Source organism: Coregonus clupeaformis, chromosome 33, assembly GCF_020615455.1.
Source record: "Coregonus clupeaformis isolate EN_2021a chromosome 33, ASM2061545v1, whole genome shotgun sequence".
In the NCBI taxonomy this organism is placed as follows: Eukaryota; Metazoa; Chordata; class Actinopteri; order Salmoniformes; family Salmonidae; genus Coregonus; species Coregonus clupeaformis.
The window spans coordinates 20292938-20316912 of NC_059224.1; the positions used below are offsets into that span (position 1 = coordinate 20292938).

At 42.6% G+C, this 23975-nt stretch overlaps 1 protein-coding gene across 5 annotated transcripts in view; it reads right to left on the bottom strand.

Moving 5' to 3' along the window:
• The window catches only part of LOC121548771 (SAM and SH3 domain-containing protein 1), a 312171-nt gene that overhangs the window by 86499 nt on the left and 201697 nt on the right, over positions 1-23975 (bottom strand). The window contains exon 1 of one of the 5 annotated variants that reach the window (XM_041860322.2): positions 5211-5930. The exons of 3 other annotated variants lie outside the window; for them this stretch is intronic. In XM_041860322.2, the coding sequence (XP_041716256.2) occupies positions 5211-5360 (150 nt within the window). In that variant the 5' untranslated portion in view covers positions 5361-5930. Of the gene's footprint in view, positions 1-4880; positions 4937-5210; positions 5931-23975 lie in introns of those variants that run through there. One more of the 5 variants, XM_045210193.1, reaches the window with a different exon arrangement.

The following is a 23975-nucleotide window of genomic DNA, read 5'->3' on the forward strand; positions in this document are numbered from 1 at the left end:
CCGTCTAGCCATACTCCCAAGTAATTGTATGAGGTGACTACCTCAAGCTCTAAACCCTCAGAGGTAGTAATCATACCGGTGGGGAGAGGGGCATTCTTCTTACCAAACCACATTACCTTTGTTTTGGAGGTGTTCAGAACAAGGTTAAGGGCAGAGAAAGCTTGTTGGACACTAAGAAAGCTTTGTTGTAGAGTGTTTAACACAAAATCCAGGGAGGGGCCAGCTGAGTATAAGACTGTATCATCTGCATATAAATGGATGAGAGAGCTTCCTACTGCCTGAGCTATGTTGTTGATGTAAATTGAGAAGAGCGTGGGGCCTAGGATCAAGCCTTGGGGTACTCCCTTGGTGGCAGGCAGTGGCTGAGACAGCAGATGTTCTGACTTTATACACTACACTCTTTGAGAGAGGTAGTTAGCAAACCAGGCCAAAGACCCGTCAGAGACACCAATACTCTTTAGCCGGCCCACAAGAATGGAATGGTCTAACGTATCAAAAGTTTTGGCCAAGTCAATAAAAATAGCAGCCCAACATTGCTTAGAATCAAGGGCAATGGTGACATCATTTAGGACCTTTAAGGTTGCAGTGACACATCCATAACCTGAGCGGGAACCAGATTGTATACCAGAGAGAATACTATAGACATCAAGAAAGCCAGTCAGTTGACTATTGACACGTTTTTCCAACACTTTTGATAAACAGGGCAAAATAGAAATTGGCCTATAACAGTTAGGATCAGCTTGATCTCCCCCTTTAAATAAAGGACGCACCGTGGCTGCCTTCCAAGCAATGGGAACCTCCCCAGAGAGGAGAGACAGGTTAAACATATCAGAGATAGGCTTGGCGATGATAGGGGCAGCAACCTTAAAGAAGAAAGGGTCTAAACCATCTGACCCAGATGGTTTTTTGGGGTCAAGTTTAAAGAGCTCCTTTAGCACCTCAGACTCAGTGACCGCCTGCAGGGAGAAACTTTGTAGCGGGGCAGGAGAAAAAGAGGGAGGAGCATCAGAGCTAGTCGCATTAGAAGGGGTGGGAGATGAGGAAATGTTGGACGGGCAAGGAGGCATGGCTGAGTCAAATAGGAATCCTGATTTAATGAAGTGGTGATTAAAGAGGTCAGCCATGTGCTCCTTGTCAGTAACAACCACATCATCAACATTAAGGGACATGGGCAGCTGTGAGGAGGAGGAGGGTTTATTCTCCAGGTCTTTAACCATTTTCTATAACTTCTTGGGGTTAGACGCACAGAGAGAGAACTGCTCCTTAAAGTAACTAACTTTGGCCTTCCGGATAGCCTGAGTGCACTTATTTCTCATTTGCCTGAACGAGAGCCAGTCAGCCTGAGAATGCGTATGCTGAGCCATTCGCCAAATGGAATTCTTGAGGTGGAGTAACTCTGCCAGATTACGGTCGAACCAGGGGCTGAACCTGTTTTTATTCTCATTCTCTTTATGGGGGCGTGTTTGTTAACAATACCACTAAAAATATAAAAAAAATAAGGTCCAAGCGTCTTCGACAGAGGGGATCAAGCTGATTCTATGCCAATGTACAGAGGCCAGGTCATGAAGGAAGGCTTGCTCATTAAAGTTTTTTAGCAAGCGTCTATGACAAATCAAGACAGGTCGTTTCACTGAGCAGCCATTACGAACACATGCTGTAAAACAGTGATCACTAAGGTCATTACAGAAAACACCAGACTGATACCTATCAGGATTATTTGTGAGGATAACATCAAGGAGAGTAGCCTTTTCTGGGTGTTTGGAGTCATACCTTGTGGGATTGGTAATAATCTGAGAAAGATTTAGGGAGTCCCATTGCTTTAGGACTTGGTCAGGTGGTTTAAACATGTCCCAGTTTAAGTCACCTAGCAGGACACATTCAGACTTGGTGTAAGGGGCCAGGAGAGAGCTTAGGGCAGGTAGGGTACAGGCCGGTGCTGATGGAGGACGATAACACCCAGCAACAGTCAACAAAGAGCTATTTGAAAGTGTAATGCTTAAAACCAGCAAATCAAATTGTTTGGGGAAAGACTTGGTGGAGACAACCGAGCACTGAAGGTGTTCCTTGGTAAAGATTGCCACTCCACCACCTTCGGAAGATCTGTCTTGCCGAAAAAGGTTATAACCAGAAAGGTTAACATCAGTGTTCAAAACACTCTTTCTTAACCACATCTCAGTAATGACCAACACATTTTTTTTAACCTTTATTTAACTAGGCAAGTCAGTTAAGAACAAATTCTTATTTACAATGACGGCCTACACCGGCCAAACCCGGACGACGCTGGGCCAATTGTGCGCCGCCCTATATGACTCCCAATCACGGCCGGTTGTGATACAGCCTGGAATCAAACCAGAGGGTCTGTAGTGATGCCTCAAGCACTGAGATGCAGTGCCTTAGACCACTGCGCCACTCGGGAGCTGTGAACCCAAACTTCAATTAATCAATTTTAGGTAATAAGCTTCTAGTGTTAACGTGCAGAAAACCCAGGTTTTTACGAGAGCAGAAATCAGTGAAGCAGATATAAGAGCACAAGTCAGAATTGGGGCTAGCAACAGTAGATGGGCCAGGGTGTACATGCACATTTCCAGATATCATCAGCATTAATACAATCAGGGCACGGAAGAGGACAGGGAGAGCTCTGCAGTGCTGATTTTTTATGGCATTTGAATGTGCATCAAATGGCAACAAGATCATATTGTACAGCAATTTCATCAGGTAACATGAATACAAAGCCGGCGATAGGTGGTTAGAATAAGATTGGAGGTCAAGAGTCTGTGTAACCAATAGAGAGTCAGAGTCCAGAGTGTGGGAACAAACATAGTCTGTCCCACGGTCGGGTAAACATGCAAGTTCATAGTCATGAGGAAAATAGCATACAGCGCAAGAAAAATATATAACGACTTGGGGCTAGCCATTGTTCAGAGTCACTCGCCCAACAGTGTGTGTGTGCTGGAGGCGAGCAAAAGTTCGGGAGAGAGGGGGGAGTGTGGCAGGGGTACCTGTACCAGACAGGGGGAGACAGGCCAGCGCAGACGGTGAACAGATCGCCAGGTGGAATCCAAGAAGCAGTGCAGCAGGCAATGGGAGTAGGTGTCACACCCACTTGGGAGAAGCTTTTTTCAGGAGGCAGATTCCTTGTAGAAAATACCAGCTAACTAGCTAACGTAACTAGCAAGTCTCTGTCCAACATTTTTTTTCACGTGGAAAAGGAGGTTGTTAGCTAGCTATATCTCTTCAGTTTCAGCAAATGGTCCTTTACGACGTCCAAACAATGTTGTCCTGTGGCTGTTGTATTTTGGAGATTGCGAGGAGGATATCTTCTGATGTGATCAAAGCAACAATATTGTTTATTATTGCACAGATGGAGGGCCGGTATGTGATTTGGAGTGGGTCCAGGGTTTCTGGGATGATGGTGTTGATGTGAGCCATGACCAGCCTTTTAAAGCATTTCATGGCTACAGATGTGAGTGCCACGGGGCGGTAGTATGGCATGTTGTTGCGATTTAAACCCATAAGCTCAAGCCTAGTGGAAGGAAATGGTCGCTTCCATTAAAACTTTGGTCCAAATTCTGTTTACCTGACTTAGAAACCTGAGTAGTGACCACATGGCAGTGTGAGGGACATTAAATCAGAGTCGTGTCTATGTCCTGTGACATCATAATGATATTACTGGTGACATCCATCAAAAGACCAAAAGACCCAGTCTCAGGTATCTGTGATGGAGGAGGATGTGTGAAAGGCTGAGGCTTGCAGTCACCTATGAAGGAGGTGTGACTCTCGTCTCGTGTGTGTGTGTTCCAGCAGCAGAGGAAAGACGTCAAAGATGAGAGCACTGACAGACATTTGCATCCAGTGTAATAAATCTGGTTCAATCGCCTGGCTGGAGTCCCAGGTCTCCCACCCAGAGTCAAAGGCCAGGACACTCATCTCTGTTTCTCACACACACACAGGCCCATGCGCACACACACACACACACACGAGCACACACCTCTGTCTCTATCCTCAGTGTTAGGCCCGTTCACACTCCATTCATCTACTGAGCCAGTCCAGACCATATTAACACGTTGATCTTCAAACGACCCACCATTCACACGGGAAAAGACCACAAGACATTAAGCTCTATTGATCACTCAGATCAGATGGCCCACACACATCTGTATAATCAAGATGGCCGTGTCACCCTGGCCCCTAACAAAGAACAAGAGGCAAAGGTGATTATGTTGATCAGTGTAACCTTTTCCATTTCTTAATTGCAAGATTTGCCATGCACCTTGGGAAGAGGTGGATTGGTATAGGCCTATGTGGATTGAGGACTGGCAAGATTTCATTTTGGCACACAATATTCAAAGCTTCCCATGGGACCCATAGGCCTTGGCTACAACTACAATTGCTAGATATCAAAGTGATATTGTTGTCAAACCAGTGCCAATTTTGTTCAACGTGCTTGAAGGTGTGCACTGATAAGGGACTAACAAGCTAAACTTAAAGGTTGGGAAAAAATGACCGGGAGAACAAAATGTAGCCACACATTGACACAACATCACATTTCAGGACTTACAATATTTCAATCAATGCAATTTGCAACAATTTTTTCCATCATAACCTTCCCAAAGTAACACTCCATCACAGTAACAAAACACAACTACAAGTGTTTTGGCATGGGGCCCTCGTAGAACACACAGGAGCTCAACTCTCCTAAAACAACATGAACAGTTACAATGTTGTAACAATGTAACAACACGGCAATGAAGTTTAATGGAGGCTACTTGTTACCACTGCCTGAAACAACTGACAAGCACAGTTCCACTTCGCAGCTCAAGTGCACCAGACTTGGATGATAGCACACAAACAGTTCATTTTTTAACTCAAGCGCGACATACCATTTGCACTGGATTCCAGGCTGCTTTGAAATCCGATCACTTCAAATACAGAAAAGCTCCTCGTGAACAAGTTGAAGAAGGTAAATGACCCGAATGCCAAACCCATATGTTGGGCACCGAGGATGGAAAGTAAACTTTGAGAAATAGACCAGCTTCCCTTGCGTTGTTTGTTTTGGGACGTGATTTACATGTTAACAAGTATCAATACACAACCACTAAATGAGCAATGAGGGTCCCCCTATAAGGGACACAGTTGAAAAGCTTTTCTTTTCAGTTGGTTGTTACCTTCCTGCCTCCCCTCCCCCAAAGCAAACTGGCCCACAAACTTACCAGCATCCCCATCACGTCTGTCCAGAGTTGGGAGAAACTGTCAGACACTGCGCCGTCCGCCTCGGGTTCAAGTTGGGAGAAACTGTTAGACACCGCGCCGTCCGCCTCGGGTTTTACCGAGGCGGCTGCCTGGTCGCCGTGGCCCTCCATAATGTCTATGGTTATGAAGTATTGCCTTTGACGCAAAGTTTTATTCCGTGACCATACGCAATTGTCTGACTACTGACGGACACCTCTTCTTGAGAAAGTTGTCCCCGTCTCAGCCTTGAAATCATTCAGCATTCCTTGGCACAAAAGATACTGCAGGAGTGAACACTCTCCAAATATCTCCAGACATGCTTGGGAAGTGCAACAAGTGCTCTAAAACTCCGAGGCAAGTTGAATATGTTCCCTTTATGCGAATAGAATACATTCAATACATATTGCAATAACACGAATAAATCGCAGATAACACAACTGAAGCCTGTAGTTACAGTGCAGGGATTTTATCTGAAAAGTCCATTGGTTGAGCTCTCCGCAGCTCGTTACCCGTGCGCTGCTGGCATAAACCAAAACTTACAGCGGGGGAGAATTCGCACGAAAAGAGCCACCTAATTCGACACATTTTCTCTGTATAAGAAAATAACAAAGCCAAAACAATACGAATAAAAATTCAGTTGCGAACTTTGAGAAATACTTCCATTAACAACAAAGGAGGAGAAACGCCCAAAGCGCCGTCCTTGTCTGTAATTATCCACGCTCCCCCCTCCAACAGCAGTGAGTACCCCCCTCTAGTTCACTCCCAGCAAAAACATTTAGACAACAAAAAGTCCTCTGGTCTGGTTGGTGTCTGTCATCTCTGCACTAACCAAAGGAAATCTTACACCAATATAGTCTGATAGTCTGTTTCTTAAACTTTGGTAAATGTTGTGGAAAGTTGCCAGACGGACAAATAAACCCGTTATTAGGCTACTACGCGCGTATCCTGTTGCTTTTCCACCAATACTTTCTCCACCGGGTTGAATATGTTTAGGAGAACAAAGCGATTCTCCACACAATCGTTTCAAAAACAAAAGCGCATGGGAAAAATATTTTTAGGAGGGGTGACGTACACCGTGACCTATGCGTGTTACTGATAATCCGCAGGAATAGTCTCCAATTAGCAAACAAGGAAAAAATCATATAAAATAGAATAGACTAAACATTGTGTATAATATATGGGGTCCCTCTGCACCATAGCAATAACAGTGGAAAAAACTACAAACCTGTCCACTACATTATAATATCTGTGTAACTACATGTCATTATAAAATACGTTTACATTGTTTTATATAGGATAGTGTAATTATGAAAAGAAAATACAATTGATCTGTATACTGCTTATTTAGTTATCAATATGGGTAAAAACTATAGAGTAAGACTTCATAGAGTTACAAATGAAACCCAATTATGTTGCATACAATTATAATTTCTACAAAAAGAATGTTGCAGCTGGCATACATCTATGGATTCTACATAGTGTTGAATGGATGATTAGGTGTTTGTTTTGCTCTACCAGGCAACTACTGTAATGAAGAAGTCTTGACTTTGTCTCAGTGTGTGTCTGTGCTGCCAGAAGCACATTCTCAGAGAGAGCAGCGTGTCTGGTGAACAGCAACAGCTGCCTGTAGTCTCGTGACAGATTCCAGAACAGCCCGAGAGAGAGAGAGAGAGAGATCGAGAGAGAGAGAGAGAGAGAGTGAAAGAAGAGAAAGACAGCGATAGCAATCAAGCAAATTGAAAAGAAATTGAAAGAGAGAGAAAGAAGAAAGAGAGAGGGTGAGGAAGGGAGGAAGGAGACGCTACAATCTAAAACCCTGATACACTGTGCCATACCTGCCTTGTGTAATACACTGACACAACCACCTGAGGCTGTAAGAGAAGAGAGAGGACGAGTCATGACTTCTCCATTATGTGGAATGGACAATGACATCCTATCTGCAACATTCCAACACTAGGAAGAGCCCCTGGGCTAAGTAACTCCCAACTCTATGTAATGAAATGTGATCAGAGGCTCATTGAGGTTTACAGGTGCGGTGTATTATTCCTGTAGGTGGTGGTCATTCCTCCATTCCTCAATTCCCTCATTCTCTCCATCATACACACAAATCAGCCTAATCCGCACAGACCACAGAGGCTAGGCTGTGGAGGGAGAATGTCTTTCACAAGCCTGGGACAAGCAGCAGCTGCTCAACAGTATCCTGCTTACAGTGTAAACACATAAAACAAGGCCAGCACAACCCCAGCTTTGTTCCCCTCCACCCAGGGGATCATTCACCACTGACCCAGCCCCTAAACCCCGGGCTGGGTCCTGGCCCTGGGCTAACCTGCATGGCTGAAGCTGTGGAATGATGGAACTGGGAGGGATTGAGATGGTGTGTGTGTGTTTGTGCCTACCCTCACATTATTTCCCTAAAACATCAGCTCGTGTTGGAGGAACCATGATTGTCTCTAGAAGCACCACCACCACCCTTCCCTTGCTGAGGTGTTGTGTCACTAATGGCACCCCCTCTCACTTCCCTGTTCCACCCTACCCTTCCCCCACTACAGGACAGGACACCCCTCACTGTGCACCACCTGTAATGTCCCAAACAGAGGGGTCAGCGTGCTAATGAGAAGAGGAGGCACAGCCTGTTGACTCAGAGCACACTCATTGTATACAGCCTCTGCTAATGCGCAACAGTGTGTCTATCTCTCTCTGTGTGTGTGTGTGTGTGTGTGTGTGAGGACCCTGCGGTGTAATCTTGTTCCTTTTCCATCACCTCCAGATAATAGGTGTCATGTTGCCAGACAAAACACTTTTCCTTTATTGAGACAGTCAATACTGTACTTACTGCTTCCTTTACCAGAGCCCTCAAACTCAACTCCCAACCCTGAAGCCAGTTCCACTGAGTTTTTTCATTGTTCCCCTCTAATCAGGGACTGATTTAGGGTGGGTCCAATTAATTATCAGGTAGAACAGAAAACCAGAAGGCTCCGGACCTCGTAGGGTAAGAGTTGAATACCCCTGGTATAGAGTATCCAAGATTGAATCTACTCTACAATAGAAGAGCTAGGAGCCAAAAGAACATACCATGTCATCAGCAGTACAAGAATGAGGGCAAAGAGAAAACTGTGTAACACATAAACACAGAACAACATACACCTGCTACCAATTGAAAACTCCTATACATTTGTATAACTCTAAAAGTGGGAGGAGAGAGATAAATACAAGATTTCATGGCCATTAAATATATAGAGAGCATTTTGTGAAAAGTAATGATGTCATGACTATCAATCACTCCAAGAATGTAAAAAGTTCAGTATACCCTAGAAACCTATATAACTCAAGACAAGCTTCATATGTGAGTCCAGCATGCTAGTTTGTCCCTCTCTGCTCTCGCTCTCTCTTTGTGCTCTCTCTCCCTCCTTCTCTCTCTCTCTCTCTCTCGATCTTTCTCTCTCTCTCTCTCTCCTTCTCTCTCTGCACCTGTGGTATTAATGGCTGGTAGTGTTGTGTGTTGTGAGTGGGTACACACAGCCGTCCTATCCTGAGCTGCATTGATATTCCACTGATCAGATGGGTCAGTCTCCGCTCTCACTTAGGGTGCCCAGTACTCTCCAAGCCAGATTGGAAACAATCACACACACACACACACACACACACACACACACACACACACACACACACACACACACACACACACACACACACACACACACACACACACACACACACACACACACACACACACACACACACACACACACACACACACACACTACTCACAGCCATTAAAAGACAGGCCTAGCTCGTAATCTGTCCCACCTGCAGAGTAAAGGCTTAAGGTTACTACAAGCTCCACTCCATTGATCTACGTGTGTGCGTGCACGTGGGTGGAGTGGGATTTTTGGAATAGGCCCTTTTCACGATGACGTCATCTAACTTCCGCCTTTCCGCGTAGCAGGTTAACTTCACTTCCGTTCGCCCGTAACCTGAGACTTCTCTTCTGAGGTACGTTTAAGTTAAATTAGTAAAGTTAAGAGTAATAATGTTTACGTATATGCAATGGTTTGTAACTTGCTAACGTTATTGTTAATTCATAATTGTTCACTGCCTTAGTTACTTAAAAGTGGGCTAACGTTAGCTAACAACAACTTAGTACCAGATACCGATAACGTTAAAGGTAGCGTTACATTGCTGCCTGGCTGTAATGTAACAAGTTTACTTAGCTAGCTATCTAACCCTTTGTTAGGCAGTTAGTTTATTCATGAATGTATAGTAACTCACCTATTCAAATACTGTTGTGCATGATAGCTAGATAAATATTGATTCCTGGTCAAAGCTGAATGTTAATTTAGCTGTTTCTTTTCTCCCGGTGTCTGTATCGCAACAGTATCCCATCCAACACCGAAGCATGGCACAATCTTCGAGAAGATGCTATTGCAGTGTACCATTTTGTTCAAACAACAAACAGAAATTCCCGTATCTTCCCGTAAAAATCTCCTCAGCTCAGCAGGGAGGACACTCTTAAGACCCAGGCCATCGCCCGGCTGAGGATTTTAGTCGAGAGGGCCATACGGAGGGTGAAGGAGTACCATATCTGGGATGGGCTTGTTCCTCTTTCCACAGTGGGTTCAGTGAATCAGCTGTGGGCCATCTGCTGCCTCATGTCGAACTATCAGGGACCTCTTGACATTAAAGGAGACAAACCAGTCTGATGTTTTTGTCAACTGGAAGTTGTATATTTCCTGAGTAAGCTAGATGGGCTGTAAATAGAAGTACTTTTATATTACTGTATTGTATGTACAAAAAATGTAAATATGAATTAACTTTGTTGGTAATTTAATTGATCTAATGTTATACTGTATGTTTTTGTTAAGGGTAATAACTTTTTCATAGCTATTAATGAACCTAATGTGATATATTGTAAAAATATCCAACTATTAACCATGTTATGTGCTTATGTGTCATGGCACTGATGGAACTATTAAATATATGTTTGCAAGCAACTGCTTCCAATCCTTTTTGATTTTGGTAAGAGCATTTACAACATCGCAATCCTTTTCAAAATTTGTATTTCAATACATAGATATACAGTATATAACACAATTAAGTTCATTTGCAGTTAAAGAAAAACATGTCGACATTTACATCACAATCCTTTTCAAAATGTGTGTTTCAGTACATAGGAGATATACAGTATATGACAAGTTAATTTGCAGTTAAAGAAAAAAATGTCAAAGGTTCACCTTCCACATTTACCTTAACACTATTTACACATAAAATTCTGCCTTATGTTTTATAACTTAAGAAGACATCCATGTAGATGTTATAATAGAAATGATCAAGCTTCTGTCGCATTGAGTGGATAATCTCCTCATCCCTAAAGATTCTCTCAACTGTGAAGTCAGTGCGGGTATCTGTAATGAAGTCACACCACTGAAGTCCGCTTAAGGCGAGTTGGCCTTGAACCTGATAGTAGTATTTGTGGCTCTTCTTAAGGCAGGCCTGGCCTTTAACTGTGATCAGGTGTTTAACTTGGGTAACATTTTCAACATCGCAACTCTTAACCTCAGCAAGACCAAATGGTGGTGCTTCTGTTGGGCAGAAGACTTTAGCATCCGGGCTGGCTGCAAGGTGAGGTGAATCAGGGTGGATGATGACCCGCATTGTTTCAGAGAGACATCACAAAAATCAGAATATTGCCTCAGTATCTCAGGTTCCAGATCCAACCCTCTTCTCATAGCAGCTGTCTGAGGAGTTCCTCTCAGAATGCGGGTTGCCAAAGCCTTGGCAGACAACTCCCCCACGAACATGGCATATTTCACGGAATCTGCTGGCTGTCAGTCGGGGTTTGCGTACCTGGCTCCACAGCTGGCATTCTGACTGCATTCTTGTTTCTGCTTCAATAGCAGCAGACATCTCCTCTGACACAATCAGGCTGTCCAAATGACATTGTTGTATGTAGTTGGGCTCAAAATCAATGGGAAATTTAAAGTTGTAACCTTCAATAGGCAACTGAGGAAACTCACTGGCACCAGGGTGTTTAATAATATCTCTACTTAATTCTAGAGGGCACTGGTAAGAAAGCACAGACCCAAATGGCACAGGGCCAAATTTAGAGTCCACCAAATTAAGGCCCTCAAGCCCGTGCAGCAATTTGCAAATCCCTGGTTGTGGACGGATGTCTTTCAGTTTCTCAGCACTGGCCATGACGTGAGGATCCGGAATAGGCCCTGGCATGAAAGTGAGATATGTCAAGTTTAGATTTCATTAAATGCCACCTTATCTTTTTCACTAAAAAAAGACAACCACACTCATCCAGTCTCGTACATGCTTCTAATACAAATAAAAAAATATCCACTGAAAGTCTATATAAAAAGTAACAAATAATAATCACTTTTATGTTTGTATTATTTTAGAAATGCACTAAAGTCTTTGTGCTCTAGTACAGGCGGGGGCTCATTCAGACTCACCATCATAGGCTCGGTACAGTGTGCACTTCACACCAGCTCTGACACTTGTTTTTTCTTAGCCGCTGGTTTACACACCGCCATATCATTGGTGGCCTCTGGTACAATTCCCTGTGATATAATAATGATGAACAATACATTGTCAAAAGTCAATACAAACTGCAAAGTTCTGCATCAGTGTAACAAATAATGTCTGACCTGTGTCCTAGGCCGGTGCCAGGTCTGCAGTGCGCTGGTGCATGACAGAGGCAATGGCACTGTCTTAAAGCCCATGGTAACATAGTGAGCACTTTGAAAAGAAGTGCTACTATGTGATTACATAGTGCTTTCCCAGCAGAGCAGGAACATGACATGTGATTGAGTACCACAGGAACCTCTGCAGAGTCTAGTGTAACCTGTTCATAGAGACATAACAATTAGTGCTGTACTTACAAAACATTTTTTCTGCGTTTCATTATAAACTACTGTACACAATTTTCAAAACCCAATTTCTTTTTTTTAATTAAGAAAAATTGGCTGTTCTGAAACCTTTGACAAGTAGTGCCAACACTTATCGAAAATTTGAACATTTTGAGTTATCACAGAATCTTTCCCAGTCTTTATTGCCGTCAACAACCCACATCGGTTTGTTAGAATTTCGTTGTGTATTAAGTTTAATGATACAAAATCAGAGCTCAGACTGAGAAACAAACTGATCCACAGTGGAACATTGTGGAATCATTCTTATTAAATCTGCAAACCGCAGCAAAACACAACAAAAGAAAACTTATCTATCTTAACCTATCTTATCATAATGTTAGAGAACTGTTTATCTGAGAAACCTGAAGCCGATGAGCCTCCTCATTTTTCTTCATGGACCTGTAACATCGCCCTCTCACTGTCACCTCACCGTTAACTACACTTGAGACTGTTTCAATACAGTGATTGGGAGAAAGGGCGCAGCATTAGCCATTAATACATTACTGACTCTTATCTTACGGTCGATACAAACAGCAGTAATATTAAAAAGAGGCTGCAAAACAGAAACTCGTCAGCTCATAACCTTCGCTAGCATAGGGCTAATTTAAGCTAAATAAAGATAAACACGCTACCTTCATAATCAAACAGGTAACCTTCAACGAAGAACTTGTAGCCTTTATCAAGCTTCGATCTTGAAGTAAGGGACCACTTGTCAGCAAGTCGTTCTACGTCGTTAAGTCGTATTGGTGGCAGATGTGAAAGGGACTGGGTGAACTCCATAATGATGTGCTACTAGCTAAGCGTTCCTAAGCGACACCGGATGTAAACATAACCTGCATCGCGGCAGAACGGAAGTTGTCTGACGTCACGTGAAAAGGGCCTATAGCGGACACCTTTTGTTAACATGATATCCTCGCCGGTCCCACTCCCATTCACAAGGGGGCGATGCCAAAGTATTTTCTTTTTGTCTTTTCTTTTGTGAAAACAAGGAAGAGTCGCCTTCCCTTGCTAGTAGTAGTCAGCCAGTAGCTAGCTGGCAGCCTGGCTAAAAACAAAGCAAGCTAGCTAGCTTTTTTAGCTTCCCACATCTCCATGTGAAATAATCAGATTCATAATAAAACAAATATGCCCTGGCAAATATTGTTATACTTGCAGGTGTAACCTACAATATTCCAGTTTGATATGCTCGCTTGTGTGTTCATTCCCATATCAGCTAAAAATAGAATGTCATAATTTGTAGTCATGGAGAAAAAAAAGCACATGGCTATCTATTTTAGCACAGAATAACGGTATCACTTCCAAACAAAATACATTTTTGGGGGGATTCTATAAGGCTACATTGTCTTACCATAGCTTGGTCTATGGAGTAACCTACCTAGTTAGTTTTGCAATGCCCATTGCATGCATTGTGAGGTAGCTTGCTAGCAGTGTGACAGTTTCCCAAAGTTTGGCGTTGGCTTTGATCCTGCTTTGAACCAATTTAGCTAGCTAGCTATGTTTTGTGGAAGAATGTAGCTATGATATATTATCAACATTGAGTTGTGGTACAGTCTTATTGGGGTAACATTGGCTACCTATCTAGCCAGTTTGGTAGTAAACATGAGCAATGCGTTAGCTAGCTACGTTAGCTAGCTATGTTTTGTGTAAGAAAGTATGATATATTGTGGTGCATGAACGGGTCATACGCATTAGCTAATGTTATAGTCTTATGTTGGCTAACGTTACCTAGTTAACGTTAATAGCAGCCAAGAACGTTCACTAGCTTATTTGTGCATATTTGTTTGTGCTCTGATTGAACGCAAGTGTCTAGGTCAGCAGTTTACACATGATGACTTCAGCCTTATATTATTTCCCTAATTTTTATGCACATACCACCCTCCACCAATTGCAAGCACACACACAAACCTATGCACATGTACTCATACGCAAACACACACTCACAAGCACACATTGAAATGTACATTTGTGTGTACACACATGCACAGTCATCCATATGTGTGCATCTCTGTGTGTGTTTTGATTGTGTGTGTGTGTGTGTACAGTGGGGAAAAAAAGTATTTAGTCAGCCACCAATTGTGCAAGTTCTCCCACTTAAAAAGATGAGAGAGGCCTGTAATTTTCATCATAGGTACACGTCAACTATGACAGACAAATTGAGAAAAAGAATCCCAGAAAATCACATTGTAGGATTTTTAATGAATTTATTTGCAAATTATGGTGGAAAATAAGTATTTGGTCACCTACAAACAAGCAAGATTTCTGGCTCTCACAGACCTGTAACAACTTCTTTAAGAGGCTCCTCTGTCCTCCACTCGTTACCTGTATTAATGGCACCTGTTTGAACTTGTTATCAGTATAAAAGACACCTGTCCACAACCTCAAACAGTCACACTCCAAACTCCACTATGGCCAAGACCAAAGAGCTGTCAAAGGACACCAGAAACAAAATTGTAGACCTGCACCAGGCTGGGAAGACTGAATCTGCAATAGGTAAGCAGCTTGGTTTGAAGAAATCAACTGTGGGAGCAATTATTAGGAAATGGAAGACATACAAGTCCACTGATAATCTCCCTCGATCTGGGGCTCCACGCAAGATCTCACCCCGTGGGGTCAAAATGATCACAAGAACGGTGAGCAAAAATCCCAGAACCACACGGGGGACCTAGTGAATGACCTGCAGAGAGCTGGGACCAAAGTAACAAAGCCTACCATCAGTAACACACTACGCCGCCAGGGACTCAAATCCTGCAGTGCCAGACGTGTCCCCCCTGCTTAAGCCAGTACATGTCCAGGCCCGTCTGAAGTTTGCTAGAGTGCATTTGGATGATCCAGAAGAGGATTGGGAGAATGTCATACGGTCAGATGAAACCAAAATAGAACTTTTTGGTAAAAACTCAACTCGTCGTGTTTGGAGGACAAAGAATGCTGAGTTGCATCCAAAGAACACCATACCTACTGTGAAGCATGGGGGTGGAAACATCATGCTTTGGGGCTGTTTTTCTGCAAAGGGACCAGGACGACTGATCCGTGTAAAGGAAAGAATGAATGGGGCCATGTATCGTGAGATTTTGAGTGAAAACCTCCTTCCATCAGCAAGGGCATTGAAGATGAAACGTGGCTGGTTCTTTCAGCATGACAATGATCCCAAGCACACCGCCCGGGCAACGAAGGAGTGGCTTCGTAAGAAGCATTTCAAGGTCCTGGAGTGGCCTAGCCAGTCTCCAGATCTCAACCCCATAGAAAATATTTGGAGGGAGTTGAAAGTCCATGTTGCCCAGCGACAGCCCCAAAACATCACTGCTCTAGAGGAGATCTGCATGGAGGAATGGGCCAAAATACCAGCAACAGTGTGTGAAAACCTTGTGAAGACTTACAGAAAACGTTTGACCTGTGTCATTGCCAACAAAGGGTATATAACAAAGTATTGAGAAACTTTTGTTATTGACCAGATACTTATTTTCCACCATAATTTGCAAATAAATTCATTAAAAATCCTACAATGTGATTTTTGGAGAAAAAAAATCTCATTTTGTCTGTCATAGTTGACGTGTACCTATGATGAAAATTACAGGCCTCTCTCATCTTTTTAAGTGGGAGAACTTGCACAATTGGTGGCTGACTAAATACTTTTTTCCCCCACTGTATATGTTTTGAGTGTGTGTGTATGTATGTGTGTGTAAGTGTGTTTTGAGTGTGTGTGTCCTTTCTATTTTTCTCAGTATTTGAAAGGCAGAAGTGCAACCTGACTGTTAGTCACACAGAGGCCAGAGCAGTGCAGGGATCAGACACAATTCTACAGCTGAGGTAACAGCAGAACTTGAGTAGAAGTTACACTTTTAACACACATAATAATATAAAATAATAATACATTTCATTTGTATAGCACTTTTCATTACACCGTTATCTCAAAGCTCTACATAGGCAAAAATTAAAATAATGATAATAAAATTTAAAATACAACAAAATTACATCATACATTTAGAATCAAGGCAGGAAATAGCAATAGTAGGCTAGGTGCTAAAATGACTTTCCAGAGGGAGGACTATAGAAAGTCTGTAGAAATGTGTTTTAAGGCCCGTTTTAAAAGTTTCGATTGATGGAGCAGCTCTCAGATGGTCAGGGAGAGAATTCCATAGGTGAGGGGCAAGGGAGCAGAAAGCTCGGTCCCCCATAGTATGGAGATGTCACTTGTGGACTTAAAGTAGTCATTCGTTTCTAGAGCGGAGAGTGCGAGGTGGCTCATTGATAGAAATGAGGTCGCTGATGTAGGTGGGACTCAACCCATTCAAGGCTGTAAACACTAGCAGGAGGATTTTAAAGTCAACGCTATAGTTTACTGGTAGCCAGTGGAGTTCAGCAAGGATGCGGGTGATGTGGGCAGCTGACTTCTTGGTGCTGGTCAGGACTGGCAGCACTATTCTGGAGAAGTTGTAGCCTCTGGTGATTTGGCTGGAAGGCCCCATAACAGAGCGTTGCCGTAGGCATCTGGCTGGGAGAGCGATGGTTTGAGCTGGGCAATGTTTTATCAGATGGAAAAATTATGTTTTGCAGATATGTTTTATATGGGCATCAAAGGACAGAGAAGGATCAAACTTGACTCCCAGGTTGAAGATGACAGAGGACAGATGGACGGCATGACTGTCAATTGTAAGGCAGATGTTTCCAGCACTGGTGACCTGCTTGGGTGTCCCAAAAAGCATAGCTTCAGTCTTGCTGCTTTTCAGCTGGAGGAAGTTCTTTTTCATCCGCACCCTGATGTCATCTAGGCAGCTGCCAAGTTTAGCTAGGGCTGAGATGGTGTCCGGTTTGGTGTTAATATACTGTATACTTGGGTATCATCAACGAAGCAGTGGAAGTTGATGTTATAGTCTCTGAGGATTTGAACATGAATAATGAGGAATTTAACATGAATAAGTTATTACGTTATCAGGTGAGTAACAATTTTCTTTATGAATAACTTAAACCGATCATGTAATAACATACCAAGATCAATGTTATTATGTATTATTTCTCTCATTTTAATGCACATACCACCCTCCACACACACAAACCTATGCACATGTACTCATACACAAACACAGGCTCACAAGCACACATTGAAATGTATACACATGCACAGTCATATTACTGCTGTTCAGTTTATGGATGTTTGAGGGTCAATCAGTCACATATGCAAGCACGCACACACGCATGCACACAAGCACTCACTCACTCACTCACTCACGCACACACACACACACACACACACACACACACACACACACACACACACACACACACACACACACACACACACACACACACACACACACACACACACACACACACACACACACACACACACACACACACACACACACACACACAGACACACACACACACACACACACACACACAATGCATCAAATTGAGGGAAGTAATACTCACTTGATAATGTAATAACCACCGGATAATGTAATAACGTATTACATTAAGTGGAAAAAGTTTTTATGTTAACCGTTCAACATTTTATTACGTTATCTAGCAAGTTATTACATTAACCGGTTTTATTACATTAAACATCTAAAAGGGTCTGGGCAGGGGTGATGTTGTGGATGTTTGTGTGTGTCTGCATGTTGTCATTTGTATGTGTATGTTTTGTATTGGTTAAAAAAAGTATTATAATAATCGTACAAAAAACTAAACAAAACCTATAGGAGCCAATCAGATCGCTTTTGATTTCCAATCTGGAAGAAAAAAGTAGTCCAATAGGACTCCAATAGGATTCTGATAGAGGTGACACAAAATCCTTTAGGATTGTGAGAATCCTATACGATTCTATTGGAGAAATCACTAATCCATTAGGATATTTTGACTAGGGCGACTTGAAACAAAATGCAACAATCCAAAATGTAGCAGGCTGTCTTCTACAAGTTGTCCTCTAACCATTGACTCCATTTTTTTGTTTTTAGTAAGGTTAGTTTGAACAGGACGTGCAACTCGACTACCCCCTCTCATTCTATTGATTTCAACGTGATATCAATATGAGTGATTGACAAATAAGTGTTGCGCTTCTCTTTCCGTTTTGGTGACCCCCTAATCAGAATGAATCACTCCAAAATGTAACTGGTTGTCTTCAGAAGGTTGTCCTCTAATGAATGATGTAAACAATATTTACAGATTCCATGTGGTTTTTGAGTTGTTTAAAGCCCTATTTGGACAGGATACGTTTTACTGAGGGAGCTCAGGTAATGTAATTATGTGCACGAGCACAAATCCCCACATCTGCAATTTTAGTCCCGTCCGAATCTGCCATGTGAGTAATTTTGACTAGGCAGGCAGGTTAATATCCCAGCCTTAAAAACCTACTGTTTTTCGGCAAACTCCCAGGTCCTCTGATAATACTTATCTCCTGAGAATCGTCATCCCTGTGAAGAGCCTCCAGGCTTCCGTCAGAGAGGTCCATTTTGTTTTTATACAGGGCAGTTTGGTAAAACTAATCCCGTCCGAATCATCAACTGGAAAAACGGACATGCTGGGGTAATAATTACATAACCGATGTTCTATAGTAATACTAGTCCCGTGTGAATAGGGCTTTAGTTTCAACAGTGCATACAACCAAATTTGAGAGTTTTGCTTCCAACCGCTGTGTCTTTGTGAGACGCAGAGTAGGTGAACGGATGATCTCCGCATGTGTGGTTCGCACCGTGAAGCATGGAGGAGGAGGTGTGATGGTGTGGGGGTGCTTTGCTGGTGACGCTGTCGGTGATTTATTAAGAAGTCAAGGCACACTTAACCAGCATGGCTACCACAGCATTCTGCAGCGATACACCATCCCATCTGGTTTGCGCTTAGTGGGACTATCATTTGTTTTCCCTCCAGGCTGTGTAAGGGCTATTTGACCATGAAGGAGAGGGATGGAGTGCTGTATCAGATGACCTGGCCTCCACAATCACCCGACCTCAACCCAATTGAGATGGTTTAGGATGAGTTGGACCGCAGAGTGAAGGAAAAGCAGCCAACAATTGCTCAGCATATGTGGGAACTCCTTCAAGACTGTTGGAAAAGCATTCCAGGTGAAGCTGGTTGAGAGAATGCCAAGAGTGTTCAAAGCTTTAATCAAGGCAAAGGGTGGCTACATTGAAGAATCTAAAATATACTATATATTTTGATTTGTTTAACACTTTTTTGGTTACTACATGATTCCATATGTGTTATTTCATCGTTTTGATGTCTTCACTATTATTCTACAATGTAGAAAATAGTAAAAATAAAGAAAAACCCTTGAATGAGTAGGTGTGTCCAACCTTTTCACTGGTACTGTACATGGTTAGTGCAGACAAAGTATAGACAGCATAAAGTGTCTCTCCTCAGTTAACATTAGTGTCAGCTTTCCTACTTGTTGCTACAAGTGGACATGCCCTCACATTTCAACCCAAACAAGCTATTTCATCCTTATCCCATCTATGTTTGCGCAAATAATGCAATTGTGTTATCATAAAACATTCCTCTGGCAAACTGTAGCTTTCGAAAGCCATTTCAGTGTGAATAAGTTATCACTTTGCATTCCTATCCAGAGTTAACCAGATCTACCCGGCCATCTATAACAACTCCATGTTCAGATTATTTATGTTGACATACCATGTGTGCGGTGTTAAGTGTTGTCATACCGACTGCTGTGTGCAGTGTTTAGTATTGTTATACCGAATGCTGTGTGCAGTGTTTAGTGTTGTCATACCGACCGCTGTGTGCAGTGTTTAGTGTTGTCATACCGACAGCTGTGTGCAGTGTTTAGTATTGTCATACCGACCGCTGGTGCTGTGTTTAGTGTTGTCATACCGACCGCTGTGTGCAGTGTTTAGTATTGTCATACCGAACGCTGTGTGCAGTGTTTAGTATTGTCATACCGACTGCTGTGTGCAGTGTTTAGTATTGTCATACCGAACGCTGTGTGCAGTGTTTAGTGTTGTCATACCGACCGCTGTGTGCAGTGTTTAGTATTGTCATACCGAACGCTGTGTGCAGTGTTTAGTGTTGTCATACCGACCGCTGTGTGCAGTGTTTAGTGTTGTCATACCGACTGCTGTGTGCAGTGTTTAGTATTGTCATACCGAACGCTGTGTGGAGTGTTTAGTGTTGACATACCGACCGCTGTGTGTAGTGTTTAGTGTTGTCATACCGACCGCTGTGTGCAGTGTTTAGTATTGTCATACCGACCGCTGTGTGTAGTGTTTAGTGTTGTCATACCGACTGCTGTGTGCAGTGTTTAGTGTTGTCATACCGACTGCTGTGTGTAGTGTTTAGTGTTGTCATACCGACTGCTGTGTGTAGTGTTTAGTATTGTCATACCGACCGCTGTGTGCAGTGTTTAGTGTTGTCATACCGACTGCTGTGTGTTGTGCTCCACGCAGCTGGTATGACACATTTTCCCCTATCTCTCTTTATTTCTCTCTCTCTCTTTCTCTCCCTCTATCTTTATGTTGCTCTCTCTCGCTCTCTCTCTCTGTCTCTCTGTCTCCCTCCCTCTCCACCTCTCTCTCCCTCACCCTCAGGTCAAATCCCTCTGTCTTTGTTTCAAGTTAGCTTTGGCTCGTACCTTCAAAAGCCTCATGGATTATTTTTGACCGACCCCAGACAAATAATACCTAGAAAACACAAACAACCAACACCCAGCCATTTATTTATTCTCCCTGAAATCCTTTATTCATAGTTTACAGAACAATGTGTTGACATTTAATTAAATGAGTACGTTAGTGGCAGGCTAACTGATTATGGTAATTAGGTGTTTGGGTAATTAGGGTTCTGTGATAAACTCCCAATCACAGGAGTCAGTGGTGTGTGAAGCACCCAGGCCCAAACATGAATGCCTACACACACACACACCACATCACACACGGCTGTTCAAACAGGACGCCTGGGGATGCAATGATCTTTGACCCCTCAGAGTTGCATTAATAACTGAGAACATGATCCCACATTATCCTGTGAAAGAATGAGGATATGAGAAACACAGGGCTTTATTAGAATAGCTACAACACAGAGATGACTGGGAGAAAGAATGCCCTAAATACAAATCAAATGAAACTTCTTTGTATTTATCTTCCCTGGAGACCCCAGAGAAATATAAAGCAGCCTGGTTATGATACATTTCATTTGCGGTGCATTTCACCCTGGTGCCACAACAGTTTTCACATTGATTTGTTTTTAAAATGAAAATGAAAAGATAATGAAATCGGAATACATATTTTCACTTAACACATTTTCAATATACTATACAGATCTTTAGTTGTTACACAATAGTAGTCACCATAGAAGTATGTAACTAGTAACAGTCTCTATGGCACTACCCACGTATCTCTGTTGTCCTAGCACCCTGTGGTGCTGTAATAAAACCGAGGTCTTCCTGTTTGTATGGTTGTGACTGTTCCGCTACCAGGTTGGTTATCAGTCTTGCCAGGAAAGTTTGCCCTAGTCAAAAAATCCTATAGTAATAGTGATTTTTCCAATATAATCCTATAGGATTCTCACAATCTTATAGGATTTTGTGTCCTATTGGAATCCTATTGGACTACTTTTTTCCTATTGAGAATCAAAAGTAATCCTATTGGCCCCTGTATGATTCTCGCAATCCTATAGGATTTTGTATCACCTCTATCAGAATCCTATTGGAATCCTATTGGACTACTTTTTTTCCTATTGGAAATCAAAAGTAATCTGATTGGATCCTATAGGTTTTTGATAAGTCTTGTAGGATTTTGTTACCCCAATCAGAATCCTATTAGAACTGTTTTTCTTAATTGAATCCATGAAATTATAGTTTGTTGTCATTAGTTCCAGTACAATACAACAACATTAATTACAACATTTTTGTTGATCGGAAACAACAGTTATCTTCACCTGTAAGAAAGCCTGTCCCTTTAAGAGTGACTGATGACGTTACAGCTTACCTAACTCCCAAGTTTACCTTGCAAGTTGTGGCTGTGCAAAGAATCTCCAGTTTTGGGTGCGTTCGTAAATTCACTCTGGCCATCTACTCCGATTTCAGAGCACTCTCGTACCAGGGCGTCCAGTGTGCGCTCTGAACGCTCCGAGGGCGAAACACTGAATTTACGAACGGACAATCTGACAACGCTCTGAATATACGAACGCCCAGAGCGCACTCTGAGCGCACTCTGGCACTCCAGATTGAATTTACGAACACACCCTTTCTAACATTATTCTTGCAGTTTTATCCTTTACTGTACGTGAATGCAAGAACTGTGAGCACAGTATTTGTTTCCTTGTTTCCTGAAGAAATTGTCAATGTCCTATTTTCATCACTCCTGTTGTGGTCCTCATGAGAGCCAGTTTTGTCATAGCACTTGATGGGTGTTGCGACTGCACTTGAAGAAACTTTCAAAGTTCTTGACATTTTCCAGATTGACTGACCTTCATGTTTTAAATTAATGATGGACTGTCGTTTCTCTTTGCTTATTTGAGCTGTTCTTGCCATAATATGGACTTGGTCTTTTACCAAGTAGGGCTATATTCTGTATACCACCCCTACCTTGTCACAACACAACTGATTGGCTCAAACGCATTAAGAAGGAAAGAAATAAAACAAATTAACTTTTAACAATGCACACCTGTTAATTGAAATTCATTACAAGTGATTGCCTCATGAAGCTGGTTGAGAGAATGCCAAGAGTGTGCAAAGCTGTCATCGAGGCAAAGGGTGGCTACTTTGAAGAATCTCAAATATAAAATATATTTTTTTGGCTACTACATGATTCCATATGTGTTATTTCATAGTTTTGATGTCTTCACTATTATTCTACAGGTAGAAAATAGTAAAAATAAAGAAAAACCCTTGAATGAGTAGGTGTGTCCAAACTTTTGACTGGTACTCTATATGATCAAGTATATGTGTATTAGATAGTGTGCATAAATTCATGTTCACACACACACACACACACACACACACACACACACACACACACACACACACACACACACACACACACACACACACACACACACACACACACACACACACAACCGACAGGGAAGATGTTGTTTTAATAAAATCTCCCAAAGGTAAGGACTGCACTGTGTAAAAGGAAGGGTCCCTACAAATACAAAGGGTGTGTGTGTGTTTGTGTGTGTGCGTGTGTGTGTGAGAGAGTGAGTGAGTGAGTGAGTGAGTGAGTGAGTGAGTGAGTGAATGAGAGAGAGACAGAGAGAGAGAGAGAGAGAGAGAGAGAGAGAGAGAGAGAGAGAGCGAGAGAGAGGGGGGGTGCAGCTAGCTGAGAGTAGATCACACAGTGTCTGGGGCAATAAGGAAGCTGGCAGCTGCGTTGGCATGACATAAGCAGTACCAGAGAGAGACAGTTAAAGTCCAGCGTAAGATTGTTTATTAGAATGAGCAGCTAGTCTGTAGAGCTGTGTGAACCAGAATATTCTGGTTCCTCAATCCAGTACAAACTAGACTGTGCACAGTGATCACCTCTTTCTATGTCATGCACGGCATGCATGCACGCACGACACACACATACATACTACACACACACACTTCCCCCCACAGAGTTGATCAGAGTTTAGCGCTATGAAAACAGGGCTGTCTGTGACAGATGGTCCAGTCAGTGTGACATTCAGCCAGCAGTGGTGACACACAGCACAGAGCAGGTGTCCATAGTGCTGGTGGCATTACCCCAGGGCAGGCTGGCACTCTACTCACTGACCTGTTCTACAACACCATATGGACCACTATACAACAGAGTCTGATCTAACTGGGTTGAGGTTAGGAAAACACACTAGGTGAAGCCCCTGCTGTTGACTAAGCGAGAAATAAAGTGTGTTTTGTCATTTCCAAGT